Consider the following 25,569-nt stretch of genomic DNA (forward strand, 5'->3'; position numbering starts at 1 on the left):
AGCTGTGCAGGGGCTTAGTGCTCTGCGGTCCCAGCACGACGCTCCTCCTCCATCCTACAGCAGAACCACAGAGCAGTGGCAGGCAGGAGGCTTCCAAACAGAGGTCACAAAATGGCGGACACAGGCCGCATGGCCCATCCCATCGTACCTATGCTTAGTTTGGCCTTCACTGTGGTCTCCCCCACAACCCCATTTTAAATTATTTGCCAACCAGAATATTTGACATAAATATTATTGTCTGGTTTGAAAACCAGAATATTTGACATAAAATTCTGAATTTCTGTATTTTTTTGACACATCAGACAATATGACACTTCAGGGTCTGCATTCCCACCTAGAAACAATCTATCATTGCTGACCAATTGCACCAGTAAGAAGCAGCATTCTCCATTTTCTCACAGTCCCAACAAGAGCCTCAGTGTCAGTTACCTTCATCATAGGAAGGTCAGGCCACTTATGGCTCCTGTGGGCATTTTAGTGGGAGCCCCCATCAAATCCAATCCCCTCAGTTTTCAGATAAGGAGAGGGAGTTTCATCCCGTTGTGAAAACACTGGCTGTTGTCACACCATTGTCAGAACAGGAAGTAGAACCCGAGTTTTCTCATGTGTATTTCCATCATGTGTTTTTGTTTCTTCATTTTTAAAAAGTAAAAATCTGTTAAGAGTGAATCCTTCTGTGATGATTGCCATGTAAATCAGCTGTTTTTCCAGAAATGTCATTAAAAACCCACATCCTGTTTGACTTACCCCGTGCAGGGTGCTGATGGGGTCAGTAATGGCTCTAGATATGGTTACATATCCAGGAGAAACAGGTCAGGTTACTGTCTGAACTTGAGCTTCTGCTTAAGTTCCAGTATCTGTTTTACAGTAGTACTTTCTAGTATATCAATAAATGTTGCTGAAGACCGTCTGCTTAGAACATTATTTACCAATCTTTCAAAGCCAAGGAAATCAAGTGCTTTCCTCAAGGTCATGCTCCAACCCAAGAAAACCATTATTGGGTTAATCTTTATGTATACTGAACTGTGATAAAAATCTATAGTTTTACTTTAAAAAATTATTATTGAAAGAATATTAATATTATACTAGAATTTCTCAAAAAGAGTTTTTCTTTGCTTCTTTCTTCTCATTGGATCTCATAATTCTGGGCTTGAAGTTAATAATTATGTCATTTCAATCAAGTACATTTTGAGTCAGATTTTGCTACAGATCCTAGTTACCTATAGTCCTCCACAATGTTTTATGTAACTCTTCTGAAGAATATCAGTACATGAATTATCAGTATATTATCAGTACAGTACATTATCAGTACATGAATTATCAGTACAGTACATGAATGATGATATATTAAATCACCCATAAATATTGAAAACATAACAGCTGAAGCAAGTATTATTTGGCAAAATATTTGCTGAGGATAACAAAACCTCTAAATATCAAAGTAATTATTGTTTCCTTTCTAAATGTATTTTTAAAGTATATGCTGTTGCTTTTATAAAATATACATAGCAGCTTTATCGTTAAAGGTAATCGAACTTGGTTTCAGTGGTCAGATGATTCCTAAGCAAGAAGCTGAGGAATGACGAAAGATTATCTTAAGAATGAATTGTCTCATGTTGATGGGACATTTAGGGAAAGGAGAAAAGAACGTTCTTAAGGTGGTGACCCTTGGTCATTGGTTCAAGTCCGCCCCAATTGTCCTCAGAAGTTCACTTCAATCCTTTAACACTTTACAATGCATTTGTCTCATCTTGAATTCTTCTGCGCTTGTCAGAGAGCTCATTCCTATCTGGGATCCCTTTTCCAAAGCTTTATTTGAGATTAGTAATTTTAGTTTGGAGGAATCCTCCATCTCAACACAGACTCAGACTGCTGTCACCAAGCATGAAAAAAACTGTGACATTAACAGTCGAGGGATTTGCTCCAATGTTGACTCCACTGTGTAGCCCTCCTCGGTTCCCAGGGAGAAGTTCTCTTCAGCCACGCATAGTAAGTGCTATCTGTTGGGTGACATGTGGTCCTCGGAAGGGGAATACGATCAGATGTGGGTTTATTTTCTATAATCAATCCCCAACAATTCCACCCCTATCTGCCATAAAGCCTGAAAGTCCCCCTGTGATTATATTTCCCTTTTTACTCTAGTTAAAGTCTTCCGGAGGGATCCATATGGTGGCAAATTTCTTTTGCAGTAGAAACTGCTTAGGCAGCAAGAGGAACAGCTTCTCACAGCCTTACAGAAAATGCCTCCCTTTAATAATGATGGAAAAAACTCTTGTGCATCCAATTTATTTGCCAAACATAAGTGGAATTGAGCTTGATTCACTGTTAATATACCCATATATTCAAAACCTCTACACATCTACATATTCAGGAGAAAAATGTCAGTATCATGAGCTTTCAGGATAAGAACATCACGACAAGTGACTTGAGAAACTGTCCAATCAAACATATATTTGAAAAGAAAAGCAAAGAAATTTATTATTGCCGACACAAGCTCTCACGATGAGTGTTGAATCCCTTTCCTCTGACAACCTATTGATTGGACATCTACCTTAGAATTTTAAATTGGTGACCTCTCTAGACCTATTTCAGTATAACAGAAAGAAGATTTTTAAAATTACATTATAAGATGCCCTTGAAAGTTATATGTCTGAATGCTTTACATGTATTTACAATCTATAAATAAATTCAAGATCAAATTGGCACATACACATACCAAAAACGTTGACATAAGAGAAAGTCAAAGACTTGGCTTTAAAATGTGCCTCATCTCTTAAGTATTACAAAACTGTATATTCTAGCACTCTTTAACAAAATTTACAATGATGGAAATGTTCTATACCTGTGCTGTCTAACACGGTGGCCACTAACCACATTGGCTCTTGAGTTCCTGAAATGCAGCTAATGCAACTGAGGAACTGAATTTTAAAATTTTATTTACTTTAAATCACTTTGAACCTAAATAGTCATGTGTGTCTAGTGGTTCCTGAATTGGATAGCACAGATCAAATCACATAGTGCTTCTTCCTGGGGAAAAAAAAAAAAAGTATTTTTTATATTGTCACCTGTCCACAATCCTGTGTGTGAGACAACATGAATGGTACTAACTCCTTATTTTATTGCTCATATAACATGGACAAGGTATGTTCCCCCTAGCCCTGAGATCTTTAATTAACCCCTGGATATTTATTTTCCAGATGAAACTAATAATAGTTACTGTTAACAAGGTATGTATGGTGATAGAAAAATCCCATTGTGAACTTTACACATTAAAAAAAAAAAATCAGCCTGTGTGGTAACTGAACATTTCCGGGGCTGGAAGGACTAGAGTGTGCCTACAGAAAGTGAACAGTAGACTCTGCTGCATTTCCCCGGGAGACCCCTGCAGATCTAAGATGCTCTCTGTGCATAGCCTCTTTCTCTCTCCCTCTGGCCTGTGAGCTCGGACCACCTGGTCTTTCTGGACCCTTAGCTCTCTGTTGCCTCAGATCCAGGGCTCTAGGCTCCCTCTCCCTGCACTGCGTCCTAGAACCCTCGAAAGGCCACAAAGTTGGGTAGAGTTTTCCCCTTATGACCACATTCTGGAAGTTTGGATGACCTTCTGACCAAGTTTTCCTGCTTGTCTGGGCCTCCGGCACCTGGACGCAGCACACCAGTACTTCCGTGCATATTCAGAAACTGGTCAAAAAAGGATCCCTAGCGTCGAGTTGTCCCTGCAGATTTTGCCCTACTTGAATGACTGTTGTGACCACACTGGGAATTGCAAACCGTCTTCCGGATAATATGTGGACCTCAGAGCTGCCAAGGAACCAAGGTAGTGTTTTAAATTTTTCCTCCTTCCCTACCTTTAATGCTTTTGGATGGCGATTTGACACTGAAAGTAGTGTGGTGCTACATGTTAATTAAAAAAAAAAAAAAGACTTCTTTTTTCTTGAAAAGAATTGTTAGCAGCAGGAGAGGTGTATAAGAAGTAACAACTCCAGAAACTTCTGCCAAATGACAGCGACTTATGGGAAAATAAGAATTAGAAGTGCTTCATTTTAGCTGTGCAAAGGACGAGAGCAGTCTCCGTCAAATTTGGGGGTGGTTTGGGGTGGAGTACGAGTTACTGTCTTTGCTAGTCTTTGATGGAGATCACAGTAATGACTTGGGAGGAATCACATCTCATTTCTTTGGCAGCACAGAAGTGACTGCTCTCCAGGAGGGAGAAAATTCAAAGATTGAGGTTATGAAGGTTAGTGTAAAGCTGATTAATTATTTTCTGTTTTGAACTTTTAAATTTCTTAGGATTTTTTTTTCTTCTAACATTTTGCCATGTGATACTGAAAAGGAATCTGTCTTCGGCTCAGAAACCGTGGTATTTTCCCCAAAGAGATGCCAGGACGGGGAAAGGTAATGAGAGAAGAACAGCAGCTGTCGTCCTCCAGGGTGGGGTTTGGGGCACAGATCAGGGCCCACCAAAAGGAGTGTTAGCTCAAGGAGCAGCACCTCAGCCTGTGTCTGGGGCTGGCTCAGGTGAAGCAGAACCCATTTCCCTGGGACAATCTGTATATTCTGCAGGAGCAGCAGGCCATATGTGTGTCTGGAAAAGAAAGCCAGAACTCATTAAGATGAAGAGCTTCTTTCCTCTGCTAGCTGTCACCTGCCTGTGCACATCATTGGGCCAATCACACTCTAACTTCTGTTCAAATAACTGACTTCTTCCTGGATTCACTGTGTGTCTTATAAACAGCCGTGGCCAGATTGCCATCCTTGCTCACACATTCTGCCATTAATGGGGGGATTTTCTAAAGGTGGCCACTGTATTTACATGTCACTGCCTTTCCTAGACACCACACTTGCCTTCAAGCTCAATAATTCCACATTAAAACATCTGGTCCTTGAGATTTCTTTTTCTACAGAATCATTTCAAACTCCACCTTTTTTAGATTTTTTGAATGAAAGAAATGGTAGAGATGTTGCTATCTTTCTAATGAAGCTTGCATTGACTTAACAAAGGAAAAATAAGTATTCTTGTCTGACTTTGTGAGACTTTATGGTGCATCTTATTCTCTTAGCATTGAAATGTTGATGCCTTCCCTGCTCATGCTGGCCAATCAAGAGGCAGTGTCACATATCCCTGTGTGGATCCCAAAGGGGATCAGAACATAGAGGGGAGGTGCTAGAAAATTCTAGGACAGATAGATGTATGAAAGACTTTGAGGAGTTTGACAGCAAGCTCCCTGGACTGGAGTCATTAGGCCTACATTCTAGTCTAGTCTAGTGGGTTTCTAGATCTGACCACTGTGATGCTGGGTGGTCATTTAATGTTGGAGGTCTCAGTTGAGTAATTTCTCAAGTGAGTAAAGTGACTTAGAATGAAAGGTTCATGCATTCCAGCTCTGACATTCGGCACCCCTGAGGGTCTCATTCAATCAAATTGGAAGAAGAGCTGGAGCATATTAAATTTTACTTTTATGCAATGAAAAAGACTGTAAATTCTAGAAATTAGTCCATGTTTAATTTGCTACTTTAATAAACAATTTTAGATTTATATAATACATTTCAATCTTTAAAACATTCTATTCTAATTAGAATCTGATTTTTATAGCTATGAAAAGAGATGCATGGAATAATTTAATTGATGTTACTGGGCAAAATTAACATGAGAATATTCAGACTGCCCACTCACCTATCTTACAAAAGAGAGACTATAATTAAATTACCAGCTCCATTTCCCCTTCCTCACCATCCTAATGAAGACATTTTTCTTGCAGGTAGAGATACTGAGGGGTTATACATAATAACAGGCATACATAATAACATAATAACATATATAGATAATAACATTCTTCAGCTCAAACAGGACCCCTCCTGTCCATGCTTATATTTTCTCCTGAATCTCCCTGGGCGCCTACCTGACAAATACTTTATGTGCTAGAGATGCAAGGATGAGCTCAAGATGGGCCTGAGGGGTTGGAAGAATTGGATTGAGACTACATCTAGATGAGATGGTAACATTATTTCCCATCTCTTCCAACCCACCCTGTTTCAAATTCATCCTCTTTGTGAGTCACTTTCTTTTCAGCTCTGGCTATATTGTGCCAGTAGAATCTAGATCATTCCCAGACTAACAACATTTTCTTATGTGAGGGGACAAGAAAACATGACCACAAAATACAATTCTCTAAGTAAAAGCCTGCTTCACTAGAAGCATAATAAAGCAGGATACCTGGAATGTTCCTGGAAAATCACTAGAATGAGCAGCAAGGATTTCCATCCAGTGATATCTCCTTTTCATAGCATTGACATTTGAAAAAGACTGTGATTATTTCTTTCTTTCAACCAATATTTTTGATCTACCTTTAGATATCAAGGTCATATTTTAAGGTTATTTGAGCAAGGTCATAGTTTAAGGTTATTTAAGCACACATCAGTATCTCAACATGGCATTATTTATACTAACATGTCAGTATGTTTATTAACAAAACTAAAAGTATTAAGATTGTGTTCATCCATAATTAATGGCAACATCTACAGCTACACTAAATACTTCAGTGGCTGAAACAAATGAGGGGTATTTCCTTCCCATGCAGCAGGACGGCTCCCAGGTAGGCTGGAGTAACTGCTCAAAGATGTCCAGCAATCAGGCTCAGCCCGTCTCCTTGCTCTGCCAGTCACGGTGTGTGGCTTCTGACCAGATGACCACAGCATGCCTGCTGTGCCTCCAGGAGAGAAGAAATGAGGAAGGAAAACAGCCTTTCTTCAACCCAGGCTTTGTTCCAAAAGGAAGAGCCTCCAAAGAGACTTGAGTCTGTATTTTTTTCTTTTAATTCATGAGCTACAGAGAGAGAGAGAGAGAGAGAGAGAGAGAAAGAGAGAAGCAAACTCCCTAGGGAGCAGGGAGCCCCATGTGGGACTCGATCCAAGACCCAGGGATCATGACCAGAGTGGAAGGCAGACGCTTAACTGGCTGAGCCACCCAGGCACCTGAGCCTGTATTTCACTAATCATAATAGTTTCCTCCCGCCTTCCCTAGCCTTAGGGGAGGGAGTCTGGAAAGGTAAAGACTTTACTTTCCAACCTCTGTAACAGAGGCAAGCAAGGGAAAGGGATGTAGTATTGGGTGTAGACAAGCCAGCCTATGAGACCCATCATAGTGATTTCTCACATATTTAACAGTTAATGCAACTTATGGCTGCATTCCTTACCTACAGCCCGCTAACTGATTTCATAGTAGCATGCAAAAATTATAAGGGCAAAAGACCTTCTAAATTATAAAATGCTTTGTGAATGTTATCACGGGGTAGATATAAACAATTAACTGAATTTTCATCTTCCGAGAAATTTTATTAAAACATCGCTCATCTCTTCGTTTGATTCCATGCTTGGTGTATTAGGAATACATACTCCCGACAAATAAATGCGGAGTAGCTTCTTTCTTTTCTGTAATCACTCATAATAATTTTAGGCACTTGTTCTGTGTCACCTTGGGTGAACATTTCCCTTTCTACCTCCAGCCATTCTGTGGCTCTCAAATTTATCCTTTTGTATCTGAGAGTAGGAGCTGTACCTGAATCATACAAAGGAGGGAACTGCCAATTTACCAGCTGTGCATTCTTCCTTTTCCTCCTGCACATTCTGTCTTCTCACTGATTTATTGGATTGAGTTGTTGCACCCAGACAGCTACATGCCAATCACGTGTACCCTGATTACTCATTATGAGCCTAAGGATACCCGACAACTCACTAATGAGCACATTATAATGCTGGCCAGTGCTAATTAGATGATAATCATGTGCACTGCTTTATTTACAGTCTATCCATTTAAATTAATTGGGCATTTAATTGAACACAGTGTGAAAGAAATTGGAATTGGGTTTTCAAGTTTATTTAAGTTATTTTCACTTCCCATCTCTTATAGGCAGGTGAAATTATTCCCTTGATCTGGACATTTAGAGCAAATATGAATGGAATAAATGCTTACTTTATAATGATACACACATATATGTAAATTTATCTCAAGATGTGTTTGGAAACAGCAACCAAATTTGCAATTTTTTTTATCTCCACTAACATACTTATGTGACCTGATTACAGAAAGATTCTGCATGCATAAGAGACATTAATCAATCCAACACTTAGCTGGAAATATGAGGTGAGATCCTAAACCAACCTGATGGGAATGTTCTGGTATTTTCTTAGGATAGGACATTTACATTTAATTCATGAATAAATACATGGCAAACTGTACCTAATTGTGATCCTATGTATTTTCTCTTTTTCATGACACAGTATCCAAATATCCTGGGGTATACATTTTTAAATGAGTGTATAATTGCCCAAAACCGCATGCATGAATGCATTACTGAATTCAAAGTGACCTTTCATTGAAATAATTTCCTAAGAGCATATGTAGAGTAGACCCAGAGTAACTATATGGAAAAAGGTTTCTAGACAAAATAATCCAAAGCCAATTCTACTTTTTCCCTCAAATAACAGCGTATCTGGTTTGTGGTCATCTGTTCTCATGCAGTTTGGAGAGGTATCAAATGACTCAGGATCTCTTCTCTAAATAAGCTAGGAAATGTGCTGCTCCAATTGTTTATAAGAACTGCTCATAGAAAAAAACCCATAAACGGTTTTTCTAAAATAATTGGAAGAAAACATGTCTTGGGAAGAGAACTCAAGGGGATTAGATCAAATGGCAGTTTTTGCAGTTATATTGTGTTTCATTAAACAATCTTAAGTTTTCTTTGTTGACTCAAACAGGTGAATCAAGTGAAATAAATGAGGTAAAGAATTTTAATCACTCTGATAAAGGCCAATATGATTCTGTTTGTAACTTTTGGCATCAGAATGTTTGATTCTTCCAGGTCTTACCATGCTGCTTGTTAGTCCAAATGAGTCCAAATCTTTAGCCGAAACAAGTTTTACCAAGTTTCCAGGTACGGTATAAAAACATGGTCCAAGGGAGATGCTGGGCTCATGTTTTTATAAGACCCAAATTGTGTAGAAACAATGGAGGCCCAGACCAGGAAATTCATGGAACTGTATATTCCAACCCTGTCTTTCCAATATGGTAGCTTCTAGTCACATGTAGCTAGCAGGAACATGACAAGGGGCTAGTCAGAGTTGTGTTGTGTTTTAAGTATAAATACACATCTGATTTTGAATATTTAATATGATGAAGGAAATGATCTTATTTATAATTTGTATATTGATTACATGTGATAATAATGTTTTGTATATATTGGGTTAAATGAAATATATTATTTAACATTCATTTCACCTGTTTCTTTTTTTCTTGCTGTGACTAGAAAATGTAAAATTAAAGATGTAGTTTGCATTAGCAATTCATATTTTTATTGGAAGACACTGCTCTAACTTAATGGGTTAGTTGTTTTGGGGCTGACAAATTACTGACTACTTGTATTAATTTAAAATGATTATTCAACCAAGATGCATTGAGCTATCACTTTATACCAAGTACTGAGTAAAGTACTGGGAATGTATTTCCTTTCATGTAGATACTGAAACTGGATTTGAAAGACAAATCACAGGAATAGGAGAGTCCAGAAATAGATTCGCCAGGAATCCCACTTCTTATAGTGCATTCTAAATTTCTAATCACAAAAGTGAGCGTGGTTGTCTCTTCCTGCATTATTCAGAATAGCTTGGAAACAATCTTAAAGTTCAAAAAAGGGGATGGGGAAAAGAAAATTTGTCGAGACCTAATGTTTACCATGAAGCCAATGAAATGATAATATGGACCCATGTTTATTCTTTTTGTAGAATGCTATTCATTGTATGTTGTGTAGAAGTGAGTTTCTGATCATTATGGGTGGTATGATGCCATCTGTCCATCTGTGTGTGTGTGTGTGTGTGTGTGTGTGTGTGTGTGTGTGTGTGTGTCTCCTGCAGATTGGTTTCCTGAGATTTCCTTTCCTAATCATCCTGGAGACTCCTATCATCTCATTCCTTTTTTTTTTTTTTAAGATTTTATCTATTTATTCAAGAAGGAGAGAGAGAGTGAGTGAGGCGCAGAGGCAGAGGGAGAAGCAGGCTCCCCAATCAGCAGGGATTCTGATGTGGGACTCAATCCCAGGACTCTGAGATCATGACCTGAGCTGAAGGCAAATGCTTAACCAACTGAGCCACCCAGGTGCCCCCCATCACCTAATTCTTGAGTTAGATCACCTGTTTCCTAGGTCCCATCTCTTCCTCTTTCTTCATTTACTTTTATTTTAGGGAAAGCCTCCTGTGGCTTCCTGCGAAAATATGTGTAGGGAGGGAAAGTTTTGAAACTTTACATGACTGAGAGTTTCTTTAGGCTTCTCTCATTCCTGAGGAGAGTTTTCTGGATATGGAATTCTAGGATAGAAATAATTTCCCCTCAGAATTTTGAAAGCATATTTTTACATCTTCTGACTTTTAGTGTTATTGAAAAGAAATTCTGTGTCATTATAATCCTTTAGTATATATAACATGTTTTGCCCTCTCCTTGAAAATTTGAGTGTCTTCTTTCCCCAGTTTTCTAAGATTGCATAATAGTGTGCCCACAGAGGATCTTTACTTATTTATTATATTTGACATTAGTTGAACCCTTTCAGGTTAAAAGTTTATATTCTCCAGTTACAGGAAATATCTTCAGACCATATAATAATTTACTCCCCTCTAATCTTTCTTTCTAGAACTGCAATTAGCTAATTATTATACCTCCTGGATTGTTCTTCTAAAATTTTTCTTTTTTTTTTTTTTCTACTTTTTGGCTCTATATTTTTGTCCCACTTTCAGGGAGATTTCCCCAATTTTATCTTCCAATCCTTCTACTTTTTTTTTCTCCTGTAAAAATTAATTACTCAGGGTTATGGGATGAGTTTGATCATAGCATGAACCCATCCGAAAACATTAAAAATCACAGAAAGACTTGAGATAAATGTCAGATAGAACAGAGAAAGCAAGTACCCCTATTATCTGAGAAACATTAATAATGTAAAATTGCAGAGACCAAATCCTTGCCAGTAATATAAGATATGGGATAGATATGGAAACACTGGCGCTCCCTGGTGTTGTAAAATAAATTTGCAACTTTATTTATTTCTATATTTTTAAGGTTATAATCCTTTACCTTGTCACTGAGCCTCAAAAACAATTGCTTTCCCACATTATTTCAAACCCTCTGCTGTCAACCTTTTCCCACTCATCAATAACTTTCAAGTACCTTATTTGAAAAATGACTCTTACTCATTCATTTTTCACACCCCACACATTCCACTCCAGGAAACTGGCAACCTCCCAGCACAGAGCTTATGTTCTTCTTTGAAATGCACTCTTAAACAAATGGATTTTGGTTTTCTTTCTTCAGTATTACAGGATGAGCACATGCATACTGAAAAATATAATTCCTTCTTGCAGGCATCTTTATTCTGCAATGTTATTGTCCCTGCCATTTTTCATGACTTAACTAGAGTGCTGTCCTCCACCCCCTCCCTCCCTGACTTGGCAACCATCAATTCTTCTGACCTAACTAATTAACTTACTAAGCCACCTTTATGGTTATTTACCAGGAAATATGGGACAGACACATAAATAATATACTTCAATATACAACAGCTCAGGCTTAATTTGTAGGCACAATTTCACTTGTTGGCCATGGGAAAAAAAATGTGTGCATCGAGGACATTTGGGAAAGAGATAGAGTAGGAAGACATCTTGATGGCAGGACAACTTGATAGGAACAGCTACTGAATTTTTCACTTCTGTTGTCAAGAGCTCTTTTTTGTTTTTGTGGTTTTTATTTTTTTTATTTTTTTGGATGTTCATTTTAATGAACTCTTGCTTTTATTTAAATAGATGGGAATATCTTCTCATCTCATTATGTAAATTTATTGCCATTCTTAATGTTTTCCAAACGTTTGCTTTGGCTCTGTTACCTCTAATATCCTTGTTCTGGGCATTCTATTGCTGTCATTTTGATTTTTGTGTTAAAATATTTCCTCAGTGCCTGGTGATTCTCAACAATCTATTCCTATGGAAGAGTGAGATACTGAAAAGCCAAGGGGTACGTGTTGCCGGCAGTGGGCTTCACCATAGAGTAATCTGATTGGGGAGTTTCGTTGGAGGATCTCTGCCCCAATAGTCTCTTTTCTTGGATTAGCCAGTTTCCCCAGATGGTACTCCTAAAAACTCCTGCCAGAAGAGGAGGGAGCTGGATTTTTTTTTTTCTGTTCATATATAGCTTCATATTCAATCCCTTTGTCTTCAGCTGCCCCTTCAAAAGTGACTTGTGTCTCTAAGTGCAAATGAGCTTCCCCATCCATCCCCAATTCCTTTGCTAGAATTACTGAAGGGCAGCCATCCTGCTGCAGAAGGAGTGTGTACTTCTGTTTCCATACAGGGGCAACCAATGTGGAGGGTGGTGACAAGGATTAAAAACCTGGGTTAGAGTCTTTATCCCAGGCTGCTGTCCTTTGTCTCTTCAAAGTCTACTCATGAAATGAAAACAGTGCATTTTACTTTGCTGCAGCTTCATATAGTGTTATACAAAACAAAACCAAAAAAAGCCACACTGGCAGATTCTAGTGCAGTAAATGTTGACGTCATCACCCACCTACTACACCCTGAATCTATAAATCCACACTCCTAACTGGTAAGTCCCTGCAAATACTTGCCCCTTTCTTCCTCTCCCAGCCTGAGAGTATCCAGAGTATCAAAGCCCTCCTTTACCTATCCTCATTCTTAGAGATGAATGAATCTGCTTTCACTTGCAAGAAAACTTAAGTGAAGAAATAGTTGGTTGTTGGTCCTCCTGTTATCTTCACACAGGATCCTGGTCCAGCTTGATAAATCCTCACTGACTGCTTATTATAAGTGCACTGGGCTCTGTGTACACTGAAGTTTTAAAAATGCAAAGGATGGTGCTCTGCCCTTGAGGAATCCAAAGTCTCATTTGTTCTGACTTCTCGTTAATTCCCATGTAGTTGGGACTGGCTTCTGCATGGAGAAAGCCGCTGGGTAATGGCTGAGCACCTGTTTGACACTGGATTTTCACTCATACTAACCCTAGTTTCTTTCATTTTCTATATACACATTTTAAAAACTAAGATATTATTGAAGGTCATTAGAAATTAACCTGGATCCCAACATATGACAATGTCTGTAAAAGTAAAATATAATCATTTCTCCTTAAAGAAAAAAAAAAAAACCTGGCTCTCCTGTCATTGGTGCATGATCTGTACATGAAGTTCTTGGATCAGATCAGCTGATGGGGGCTCCTGTGGTGACGAGTTTGTAATAGGCTCCTTTCTGGGCCATCAGTTCTTCATGGGTCCCCTTTTCAATCACTCTCCCCTGTGACATTACAGCAATGATATCTGAATTTTGGATGGTAGACAAACGATGAGCGATGACAATGCAGGTCCGACCTTCTCTGGCTTTGTCCAGGGCGACCTGCACTGTCTGCAAAGAGAAGGTGGAAAGTGATGCAAAGACACATGTTTGTTGCCATTACAGACTGAGGCACATCACAAGAATTCTGCTGAACATTATGTGAGTAACATTGCGATTCTCAGGGGTTAAACCCTGACAGGTGGGAAAAGATGGCACACGTATTTGCTGACTGCAAGGCATCAATGATTTCAATTGCATTCTACAGGCTGGGATATTTCAGTGAAGCAAGAATGAAGCAAACTAGAGGTCACTGGAGTTTTAAAACACTTGATGGTCTCGTTGGCAAAAATGAAACCAAGGAAACCATGTAAGGTAGCAGTTAGGTGGTCACTCTGGATACTGATCTTCATTGAGGGCATTTTGGTTCTCTCCAAATGAACCCTGATTTTTAAGGAGTTCACTATAAATGGTAAATTTTGTAATTTTGCTTTGCCCGGTTTCATTTGCTTTCATGCACGCTGCACATTGGACACTACCTCTTACTTTGTGTTGTACACTGTCTACCAGCTCTGCAATACTTTGAAATTATAAAATATGAAGTGCCCAACCGATGACCTAGATTATTGTATTTCACTTAAGAAAGCTAATTACTTACCCTTGGAAAAGTGTCACCTAGCCTAGACAGTCTTAAAAAGAATTCTTATTTTAAAATTCAAATGCCTTTTTTTATTTGAAACAATCTCATTTTGCCTCACTTCCCCTCGACTACCGTCTTTTGTTCCACCCGGTAGTGCCATTTGTACCGTCAATGAATCAGAAAATTGAAAAGAGTGCCTTTTTATAAGGGCATGTATTATAGCAAAAGACTCATTTATAATGATCTACGACTTTAGAAAATCAATACATACCTTTTCGCTTTCTGTGTCTAAGGCAGAAGTAGCTTCATCTAGCAGCAAGATTTTAGGATCTCGAACAATGGCCCGAGCAATAGCAATACGTTGTTTCTCTCCTCGAGATAGTTGAGACCCTTGGGCCCCAACATTAGTTTCATATTTCTGGAAAAGGTATGGTAAGTTTGAGACCCAGAAACAGTCATTGTTCCTATGCTGGATGGAGCCTACATCAATGACCTCGCCGTGGATTTAAACAATTTTTTTTGTTTTTTTTTAAATTGGGAATAATAAATGAGTCCTTCTCTAAAGGATGTCAAGTCCATTTAGGGATATAAGAAAAATACGGGGTTTGTTGGGAAACTGGGGGATTTTATATCCCTTTCTCTGCATTTATTTTAGGTTTGTATTTTTTTTTCTTTCTCCCTGTCTATGAGATCTCTGTGATTTAAGATTCCTGATTTCCAAACCCTTATCTAGAAGATCTTTCCAAGGTGGAATGATCCTACCAATGCAAGGGCCCTTTGAGAGATCTTTTGGTCCATCCTCTTACTGGAAAGGCATCATTCTGGATCACAAGCTTATGTGCAAATTCCCACTCTGCTGCTTACTAACTCTGTGAGCATGAACACATTATTTTAAATTTCTTTGAGCAGCCAACTTGTCTGTAAATGCAGACATTAATAACTAATTCATATATTTGTTGTTTTAGGTGAAGTTATAAAGGAAAATCCCTAGCTAGATGCCTGGCATGGCTACATAAAAAATAGTTAACATTCATGGAATATTTACCATGCATTGGGTATTGTGTTAACTAGTCCAGGCAGATGATCCTTTAACATTCACAGAAATAATTATCTCCCTACTTTACAGATTACAGACTTAGGCACAGACAGGTAAGAAGATTGTGTAAAGACAAACAAATACAAAGCAGTGAAGGTGAACTCTAAATTCAGGTGTGTCTTATTTCTGAGACTTTGCCCTTGACCACTATTCTCCCTTGCCTTCCACAACAAGCATGTTTCCTCCCTGTCTCCCTTGCCTCCTGAAAAATGCTAACCAGCCAAGAGAGATTCCTGACAGCCTGCTTTGTCCTAGTGGAGAAACAGTGCTCAGTGAAGGGTATGATGGGTAAGTCCATATGAGAAAGAGGCCAAAATTACCTCCAAGCCTCTGTCTCCCACAAAATGAGAACATATTCAGCAAAGATTTGTGGAATAAAGGAATCTCAAAGGAACACAGGAGCTTTGCTCTTCATTCAGAACACAACAACCAGTAATTTCCACAAGCTTGTGTCTTAACGTTACCCAGGCTAGAGCCAGGCTAAGACTTAGGAGCCCTTGTGAAAAAGAACAAAGGAAAAAGCCCACCATAAGAGCACAAATTTCAGAAACAATCACTTACAAAGAAAAGCAAGTTTCCAGTGATATTTAAAAGAGGGGGAAAAGGTTAAAAGTTTGGTTCCTAAAATTTTGTTTCCACGTGTTAGTTTTCTTTTTGAGAAACCCCCACAAGGCTCTTGGTGGATGGAAAAATGCAGAGTCCATATTGTACTAAGTTCAAACTTGGCTCTGGAAAAGTGAGAAGCACGAAGGCAGGTGCAACTCCCCCCACCATGCACAGAAGAGGCTGCCAAGTGATGCCATCATGACCATGACCATGACCATAATAATAGCAGCAGCTTTCTTTGGATGGCTATCATGTGTATTCTCCCATTTTAATGTTGTTTTGCCAATGATTGAGTCTCAGAAAAGATAAGAAATTGTGCCACAGTTACCCAGCTAGGGAGTGGCAGAGTTTGAGTTCAAACCTCTGCCTGCTCCAAATCTCAGGATTTGTTTCCCACCTTGCTCCTCGGAGGCTCAGTGTAGTTGTGCTTTATTTACAATAAGTTTCATGGCATCTTTTGCACTGGATAATATAATACTAAACACTAAACACTAAAAAGTAGGTTGATGAAGGACATTTTTTGCTTAAAAGACAGAGGCAATCCCAGGGCACCAGGAAATGACTCGTGTTGCCTTTGACCCTCTCCTTGAGTCACAGTCATAACACTTTTTGGCCCCTCTACCTCTACCCATCCCCGTTTCCCACAGGGAAAGACTCTGACCTAGTCCTCACCTCTGGGAGTGACATGACAAAGTCATGCAGCTGCGCCTGCTTTGCGGCTTCTATGACTTTTTCCATGGGGATTTCTTTGGTGGTGTCCCCATACTTGATATTGTCCATGATGCTACAGGCAAACAACACTGGCTCCTGGGAAACAATCCCAATGTTCGATCGGAGAAACTGGACATTGACCCTTTTGCTGTCATGCCCATCTATCATCTGCCAATAGAGGGGACAAGCAGAGCATTAAGTTTTAGAATCCCAGCAGTGAGGAAGGTTCATATTCTAGAGGTAGTATTATACAAGACATTTGCTTTGCTTAAGAGAGAAAAAATCCCGGGAGTCTAATAAGTAAGTTATGTTTCCTTTGACCTCTGGAGGTAATATGTGTCAGGAGTTGTGTCAGAGTTAGGATCGTATTATGGTTTTGTTTGTTTGTTTTCCAAAGTCTAGCTTTATAGGCAGTGCAAATGAGAAAGTCACTCAGAACAGTTATTTTGTCAAGAAAAATTTCCCTTAGACTTTGGTGCAGTATATCCCCTACAAGTATGAAGAATTGCTCCATTTTGAGACTCCACAGGTTATGAAAGGGGTTTTTCTATGTAAAGCTATTGGACTATATATGAATTAAATCTGTTTCCTTTATTTTATTTTCCTTTATTTCCTTTATTTTCCTGATACTAACAGGAGATAACAGACCCAAGTAAGAAAGGAGTACATTTATTCACTTGGTCAGTCAACAAACTTATAATGAATTTCCTGTTGCAAGGACACCATTCTAGGCAGTCTTTTGGCTGTCATGTGAAGAAAAAATAATCTGTGTTCTAGCTATTCATGGGCAAGACACTCAAGTACAGGAACGCAAATATCTACCAGTTGAGCTGTTTCACTTAAAAGCCTTAAAACAGTAAAGTTATGATATGTCTAAAACTACCGTAAATTGTTTGGCCTTATGATTTCAGAAAAAGATTCGTTAAATGTTGTGAACATGCTATATTTTCATTAAATTCTCATCAATGGAAAAAGCAAACATTCGTTGGAAAAAAATGTAGGGCATTCCTCAGCAATTAGCCCTTGTTCATCTTCCTCTACTCATTTTCCATAGTACTTATAGATTGCAAAGCACAATTTAATACCTAATTACATACGGGAGCTGTTTGCTAATTACTGTACATGAGCTAGTATTGTAAGCCCCCAAAAGGCAGAAGACATGCTTCATGCTCTTAGAATCTCCCAGAGGGCCTAAGACAGTACTCTATATCAGAGGAATTTAATGTTGAAAATGTTGAAAGCTGCATTTGGTAGCTTTCTTAAGAACAAAGACAATTTTTACAAATTGCATAAAAGTTGGTATCTTTCTACTTGAAAAAGGTTCACAGAATTGTTTTACAATGATACAACAAAATGTATTGTGTTTATGAGATGCAAGGAATCATGCTGATTTCGTCATGTGCATTGTTTCCTACCTATGACCAGGACAGACACTGAGCACATTGAGAGAAACATATTTAATGTATACGTTAATGTTGGAAAGCTCAAATATGTATTTGGGTCCCTGTATGTCTCATAGTTCACAGTCAACCTGGGGTGATAGGATGATCTGACATTTTGGGAAATTAGACCCTCTTCTTTTCAGAGATCAGACCCCAGTGTGATGTGCTTTCTAGGTTCATCAATCACTACTTACTTTGAAGCAAATTAAAATCTTTATACCGAAAATTAATAATAATGTGATTATAAATTATATATAATCAACTCTTTCTCCTTATTTGCATAATTTCCTCAATTCTACCAATATCTGCTCACTTGTTTCTTTGTTTTGCTTTATGCAGGGGACTCTTTAGTTGCCTCCTTTGAGTTTCAGCATTTATTTTCTTAATGTGACCTGTCCTCATGGCAATGAAGATTATACTACCTACAGAACTCAAAAAGGCTTTTTTTCAAAATATTAGGATTAAGCAACCAATCAAGTGTGGAGCAGAATAAAACATTTTCAGACCTATGCCTCTGAATCATTTTTAGAAAACTACTGGTGGATGCACTCCAACAAAGTGAAAGGGAAACCCAGGAAAGAAGACAATATGGAATTAGGAAATAATGGATCTAATCCAAGAAAACTTGGCAGGAACCTCAGAGGGTGACAACTGTTTGGCAGCCACAAGGTGTAATTAATCCAGACAGTGATAGACATGAGAGAAAAAAGAAGTTCCCTCAGAAAAGGCAGGGATAGAGACATTGGAAGAATATAAAAATTTTATATAAAGGCAGAGGATGCAAGAAAAAAGAAAGCCTTTCAGAAAAGGATCAAGAAAGAAAATGTACTGCTGACCTAACTCACCACTTGACTAGGGGATGAACAATATTTGCATAGTCATAACAAAAGTTGTTAGTAGATTTTTAACTTTTAGAGTCAGCCTAGAGTGAAAGCTGAAAGATAGTAAATGTTATAAACAGAATAATACTGTTTTGCATTTTGATAATATAAAAGTACAGTTATTAGGACTAGAGAAATAAAAGGAGGGAGGAAGAGGTGAAAATAAACAGAATTAGTACTGACCTCATATCAGAAAATGAGAATTCAAGAGATACTATCTATAGGTGGTGGAAAAGAAGCAGAATTACATTCATTAAATTTACAAACAGAGGAAATGTTTAAAGTGATATATCTATTTGGGAGGACATGCATAAAGGGAAGGGGAGTGGGAAGGATAAGCTAAATTTCCATTTCTTGAGAATAAATCAACAGAGAATCTAAATTTGTTAAATCGTGAAATAGCAGCATAATCTTATTATGTAGAGACACTGAGGTAATCATTGAAAGATCTAAAAACATCATGTAGTTAAAAATAGTCTTTGAGCAGAGAAATGGGGAGCGGTGGAAAAGGGTAGAATAACAGGATGCTTTTTATCACAAATCTTTCCTATTTTATTTTGTATTCCTCTGTATATATCATTTGGAAAGAAAGAAAATTAAAAGGGTAGAAAAGAGAAGAAATGCTCTGGAAAATGAGCAACAAAGCAGTTCACCAATTTTTCCAAATCTCCTTGCCAAAGTTTTACGGCACAGAACTACCAATTTGAGTTCTTCATGTCATTGAGACGTGAGTTTCTCAAACCAGGATTGTCAGATTTTTCGTACTACACTCCCCTCTCCCCTTGCTTATTTATCATTCCGTTCCTTATCACCCCCATCAGTTTTTCCCTTCACGGTCATTAGTTTCCTGATTAGTTTGCACTTTCTGCTCCATTTACAGGTAAGTGAACACTTCGGTTAAACACACTCATCTCTAGCTTTGCTGTGTGCCCAGTTTGCTTTGTGTAACTGGTCAGCAGGCCATCTGGAACTGGAAAGAATATGATGTTAGAAAGTGTGAGGTAGAATCAGGTCACCCAGCAAATGACTGAAACTGGAAAATATCCATAGGGGTAAGTGTCCAAGGCAAGCATTTTAGAGTGAGTCCGGCAAGGTGTGATCTGGAAACCACGTTGAAGGGGTTGGAGACACTCAGTAGAAAGCAAAATTCTCCGAGGCATTTGCATTGCTTACCAGCTTCCCTTGGTCAGGATCATAGAAACGTTCCAACAGCTGAATACTGGTGCTTTTGCCACAACCACTGCTTCCAACAAAGGCCAGTGTTTGACCTGGACGAACTGATACTGAGAGACCGTTCAGAACTTGAATATCAGGTCGAGAAGGATATGTAAATTTACAGTCAACAAAGTCAATCTGGCCTTGGAAGTTGTCCTGTGGATGGGAAGATAGGACTTATAGAGGTTCCTACTAGAACCTAGAGTACTGAAAATGCAGCTAACTCTGAGTTTTAAGTCCTTGTTTCAGATACCTTCAATAGCATGCAACCACAGTGCAAAGTCTGAAGACAGCCACTTGATGAAATGGCATCCTGTTCCCTATCCTGGCAGGTAGAGGCTAAAGGGAGGTTTGAGCAGTGAAATGAAAGATGTGAGACCTCTCATTCCCATTCTAACCTAAAGGGATTTCCTCGTCATCCATTCCTTGACATTCTTAATGGAAAAAAACGACTAGAAGATACGATTCCATTGCAGAGGCCAGGAACTGTCCAAACCCCTACAGTTGTGCTCCCCCTGAAGATTTCAAATAATAGCATTATGCTTCCAACGACTCAGAAAGTTACTTGCACCCATCCAAAGGTGGACGCCATTATTTGTACTATCTGAATCATGAATTATAGAAAGGGATAGACATTTAATAACAACAGGAGGAATGGGTCACTTGACCAATTTACAAAGATTTCTGAATTTCAGCTTTACTAGAGTTTGGTTTTGTTTTACTCTCTTGAGCACACTGGAATATTAAAAAAAAAAAAAAGGCAGGGATGATGAAAAAACACCTGTGATAACCATCAGAAGAAAAGATACTTTGTTGAGATCAACTTAGTGTTCTGGGGTTCCATATGAGCTAAAACTTGAACCTAGATAAACATTAAATCAGGGGCGCCTGGGTGGCTCAGTGGGTTAAAGCCTCTGCCTTCGGCTCAGGTCATGATCCCAGGGTTCTGGGATCGAGCCCCACATCGGGAATCTCTGCTCAGCAGGGAGCCTGCTTCCTCCTCTCTCTCTGCCTGCCTCTCTGCCTACTTGTGATCTCTGTCAAATAAATAAATAAAATTAAAAAAAAAACCATTAAATCAATGTTATTGGACAGGAAGAACTGGTTTTTCTACATCCCGTGCCAGAACATTGGTAGAAAACACGGTGGTTGGGTAGGTTTCAGAAGACATCCAGCTTCATTCATTCTGGAACTAAGTGTGTTTTACATTACACAGAATTTAGCATTCACTGGATATCATTGCCTTATTCAAATGCCAGCTTTATGAATAATTGTAATGCTAATTTACTTCATTCCTTTACATTTATAAATCTACTGTCTGTGCACTTTGAGTGCATATGAATGAATCCATAAACTGCAGGAACTGAAAAGCGAAGTGGTATCATCTGACCAGCCCCAACGGCCCTTCTGCGCACATGTACACACTCATAAGCACGGTCCTCCCCCACTCCCCCTATAGCCGCCTCAGTACTCACCCACTTTTCACCAGCACTGCTATACACCTTGATTGGGGGCTGTCGGTCCAGCAGTTGAAAAAAGCGTGCAGCTGCTATCTTAGCTTTGGCATAACTAGGGGTGTAAGAAGAGGCTCTTCCAAGGGCTGTCGCACTGAGTACAACCGAAGAGATCACCCTGCAGTAGGGCAGACACCGGGTAGAGAAAGAGTGTGGGGTGGTTGATAGGACAGCCTAAGAGACAGACATTGGGGGGGTGGAGGCAGCCCTGGTTCTGCTAGGAAAGAGTGGAGCGGCCTTGAGCAGGTCTCCCTAGACTTGTCTGGGAATGGGGGCTTGGAGAGTCTAGCAGTTTGCAAATGAGTCCTGTGTAAAAATGGTAAGTTGAATTGAACAAGGAGTATTCACACCTCCAAACCCTGCTTTAACGATGATAGCCCCTTTTTCAAAAACTTGTTTGGGGAAAAAAAAGACTTCTTAAAAAAAAAAAGAAGAAGAAGAGAGGGGGCTTGAAAGATCACCAGATTGGGTTGAGTTCTTCCAAAGCTAACATTCTTTGAATCTCTGATACGTGTGCAAAAGACAGGGATTAGTGATATAAGCATCCTTTTGTACCAAGCATGCATGTCATTCATGCTCAGACACCATGGGAAAGATACAATTGTCTGCTTGCTTCTCCAGCCTTTAACTATATTCACGGGGTGCATAATTAGTGAGCGAATGGGTGTGTGAATACAGGAGTGATTAATATGGTGAGAGAGAGCTCCGGTTAAAGGGATGCACAGAGGGCCTGCCTCAGTGGTGGTGGAGGGTGATGTGCAGAGTGTTTTACTGCTGAGCTCATGAACAGGAATTCTTTCAGGCTAGACTTGCAAACCCAAACATCTCTAGGAGCCCAGCCCAAAGCTTGAAGCAATGAAAACCACCTGGAACAAAATGGGAAATGGTGGAAGTTGATGTCTCAGTTTTTAAAGAGAAGCCAGAAGTTGGGAATTTTCCACACTTTCCCAATTTTTACATATGCGCAAATAATTCTTCAAATATCTCACATAAACTAACAAGTCAACGGTATGTGATTTCTGATTTGGGGCTTCACAGCTCTCAGTAGGCCAAAATTTAGGAAAGAGGCTTTCCTGATCGGGGTGGGTTGAGCAGGGCAGGAGAAAAAACTTCTATATTTTTAGAAGAAATATAGAAGGCAAGAAGACAGAACTCATAGCTTGAGAAGGACCTCAAAAGAACAGATTTCTATTGGGACCACTATTCCTAATGTCTTCCCAAGGCCTTCTCAGACCATTCCCCCTCATCCCTCTAACATACCTCCACCGCCCCCCAACACAACAGCCATATACATGTGCCCCTAGTCCCTTTGTACCCTGACACCCTTTGGCTCTCACCTCCAGAAATGTGAGAAACTGGATTCAAAGCTAATCTTATCAGAAGAGCAGGCACAGATTATAAGAAAAGAACATAATTCCCCTGTCCTGGCCTTTGCTGTCTCCACCTGGCAGGATTCAGCTGGAAATGTGCCCTTCTTGCAAGAAGTAGAGTTCAGGTAAGACGGTTCAAAGAACCCTCTAATCCAAGGCCTCTAGATTTTCTCAGTGTTCAACAGTATGGCTGACTGTAAATGGTTCATTCATCCTATTACTCTGTACACATCCCTTTGCAATATGACTTTTTTATTCCTCTGTGATATTGTGAATTATAGTAAGAAGCATCTATTTGGTCTTTGGCTAGCATTCCTGGCACAGAGCTCTTAAATCCTTGGAAGTTCCTAAATTTGGAGAGCGATCAAGGTGTCTTTGGTTATGTTAACGAGGTGCCTTTGAAAGGCCCCTAGCAACCTAGAGCTGGGGCTGGTTGCCAGGGGAAACAAGCACACAGGTAGAGCGGTCGAAATTTCAATCCTATACCTGCCTCCCAACCTCTGGGAAAGGTAGGGTGTCTGAAGGGTCTAAGGAAAGTGATACGCTCAGTCTTGCAGGACAGAGCCCTTAACCTGTGAGATCCGACGCCATTTCCTGATAAATGGTGTCAGAATTAAGTTGAACTGTAGGACAGCCACTGGAGGTCAGAAGTGTCTGTGTGACGGCAGTGTGACAATAAAAGAGAAACACAATCAGGTCCTCTCATTCAAAGGCAGATTTTCATTCTCTTTTCTTAAGTCTGGGCTTGGTGGTATGACTTCACTCCGCTAAAGAGATATTTGAAAATGTGGTGCCTGCAGGGATTCGAAAAGTGGTTTCACAAAGTGCAACAGGGCTTGCTTTCTTCTGTTGTGCTTGGAATGCTGAGACCCTTGCTCTCTTCTGCTGTGCCGGGAAGGCAGAGATGGTGATAGGAAGAAAACAAGCCCACCGGCTAGAGAGGCCATGCAGAGACAGACAGAAGACACGCAAAAGCCTGACTGAATCAGTCCAGTCCAGAAGAACCACCCTGACAACCCACAGAATCTTGAGAACTCATAAATCCCAACTGTTGAAGACACCAAGGTTGGTATGGTTCATTAAAGCAGCGAAGGCTACCTTACAGAACCAGGCTATTCCTCCCTAGCCTGCTGATCTTTTACGACCTTGGCTTGATAGTCCTCACCTGAACACATAGCTGAAATGGAGCCCCTCGTTGGGGATTAAGTAACCCCCGTATCTGTAGGAAGCAGAATTAGCAACAAACACCATGCACTGGGAAAAACCAAAGCATAATCCATAAACGTTCGCTTTTCGAAAGGCGTTCTTGAACGGCTTCTCCAGCTCAGTCTCAAAGGCTTCAATAAACTGCCTCTCCTTTCCAATCCCGGCGACAGTGCGGATATTACCCAGAGCTTCATTTGTAATCTGAAAAGTGGAAAAAAGTCTTGGGAATAAAAGAGCAGAAGTAACTACCCCCGTGACGTTTCAGCGGCTACGCGGACTCGATCTGGTGCAAATGGCCGAAGGCGGAACGTGTCTGAGGCAGAGGCGTCATCTGGGAACACAAAGACCCTGAGACGGTTAAACTCAAGTTCTACTTAACGCTAACATGGACTTGTTGCCACTTCCTCTAGAAGAGAGAAGGCGGAAAATGCACCCACGCTGATCCTTGAAAGCTTTTTAGCTCTTTCGTGAATGTATTTGAAATGTTTGAAATGATATCTTTAGATGTTTCCCGACACAAAAGATACTTAACAATGTGAGTTCAAAATATGATTGTATTTTCTTAAAAAATTAATCTGACCAAATATTATATAAGTATAAAGTTGATTTTTAGTCTATACTATGAATCTGTTTTTGTTTCAACCTGTATGTTAGGGTAGATCAGCACGGTTTTGGAATTGGCATATCCTACCCTAAAAGAGCGCAAAGGTGGGCTACTCTTCTTGGCTTGTCTACTTGGGCAATGTTCACATTCCCTCTCTTAAGAAACAAAACCTAGATAACTGTAAATTTGTTAAAAGAGTAAAGGTGTGTGCGTGTGTATGTGTGATTCTTTATACCTGATAAATGTCTATGCTGCCATCTCCCCACTTACCTGATAACCAGATACTCATTAGAACACACTTTTAAAAGTGCATTCCTGAAAACTAAGAATATTCGAGTCCTAAACTGTACGTCATAGTTCTTTTTGGGAAAGACATTTGTTAGAAGTCTAGCAGACACTAAAGTGTGAAAATCCCAAACTGTGTGCCATTCAAAAGATGGTAGCTCCTCTCTGTGGAGGCAGCGTGACCTGGGGAAACCACTTAGCTAAAAAACCAAGCAGACAGAAAAACGAAGTCTCCACTCCTGTGAATAAGAATATACAGAATTGGGGGGTGCCTGGGTGGCTCAGTGGGTTAAAGCCTCTGCCTTCAGCTCAGGTCATGATCTCAGGGTCCTGGGATTGAGCCCGCAAGCCTGCTTCCTCCTCTCTCTCCGCCTGCCTTTCTGCCTGCTTGTGATCTCTGTCTGCCAAATGAATAAATAATATCTTAAAAATATATATATACCGAATTGGGATGTGGAGAAAACAACCATCAGAGAGGATGCTGAATATGGAGCCCTCCCTGTTTGCCCCGCTGTTTCTCTACACCTGTTCGCACTCATCAGAGCTTCATTGTCACAGCCTTCCGGCCAAGGCACACACAAAAAAGGCTAGTGGGAGGCTTCCGGGGATGAACGTTTGTAGGCTAACGGCT

At 39.7% G+C, this 25,569-nt stretch overlaps 1 protein-coding gene across 2 annotated transcripts in view; it reads right to left on the reverse strand.

The window, feature by feature from the left end:
• Positions 1 to 12,941: 12,941 nt before the first annotated feature.
• ABCB11 (ATP binding cassette subfamily B member 11) overlaps positions 12,942 to 25,569 on the reverse strand; it is a 94,496-nt gene continuing 81,868 nt past the window's right edge. For both annotated transcript variants that reach the window (XM_032880385.1, XM_032880386.1), the window contains 6 exons: positions 24,009 to 24,250; positions 21,435 to 21,591; positions 19,918 to 20,115; positions 16,383 to 16,589; positions 14,280 to 14,426; positions 12,942 to 13,440 (listed from right to left, as the gene is read on the reverse strand). In XM_032880385.1, coding sequence (XP_032736276.1) covers positions 13,240 to 13,440; positions 14,280 to 14,426; positions 16,383 to 16,589; positions 19,918 to 20,115; positions 21,435 to 21,591; positions 24,009 to 24,250 — 1,152 coding nt within the window. In that variant the 3' untranslated portion in view covers positions 12,942 to 13,239. The remainder of the gene's footprint in view (positions 13,441 to 14,279; positions 14,427 to 16,382; positions 16,590 to 19,917; positions 20,116 to 21,434; positions 21,592 to 24,008; positions 24,251 to 25,569) is intronic.

The sequence above is a fragment of the Lontra canadensis genome, unplaced genomic scaffold (assembly GCF_010015895.1).
Source record: "Lontra canadensis isolate GAN:19392208 unplaced genomic scaffold, GSC_riverotter_1.0 scaffold69, whole genome shotgun sequence".
Classification (NCBI taxonomy): Eukaryota; Metazoa; Chordata; class Mammalia; order Carnivora; family Mustelidae; genus Lontra; species Lontra canadensis.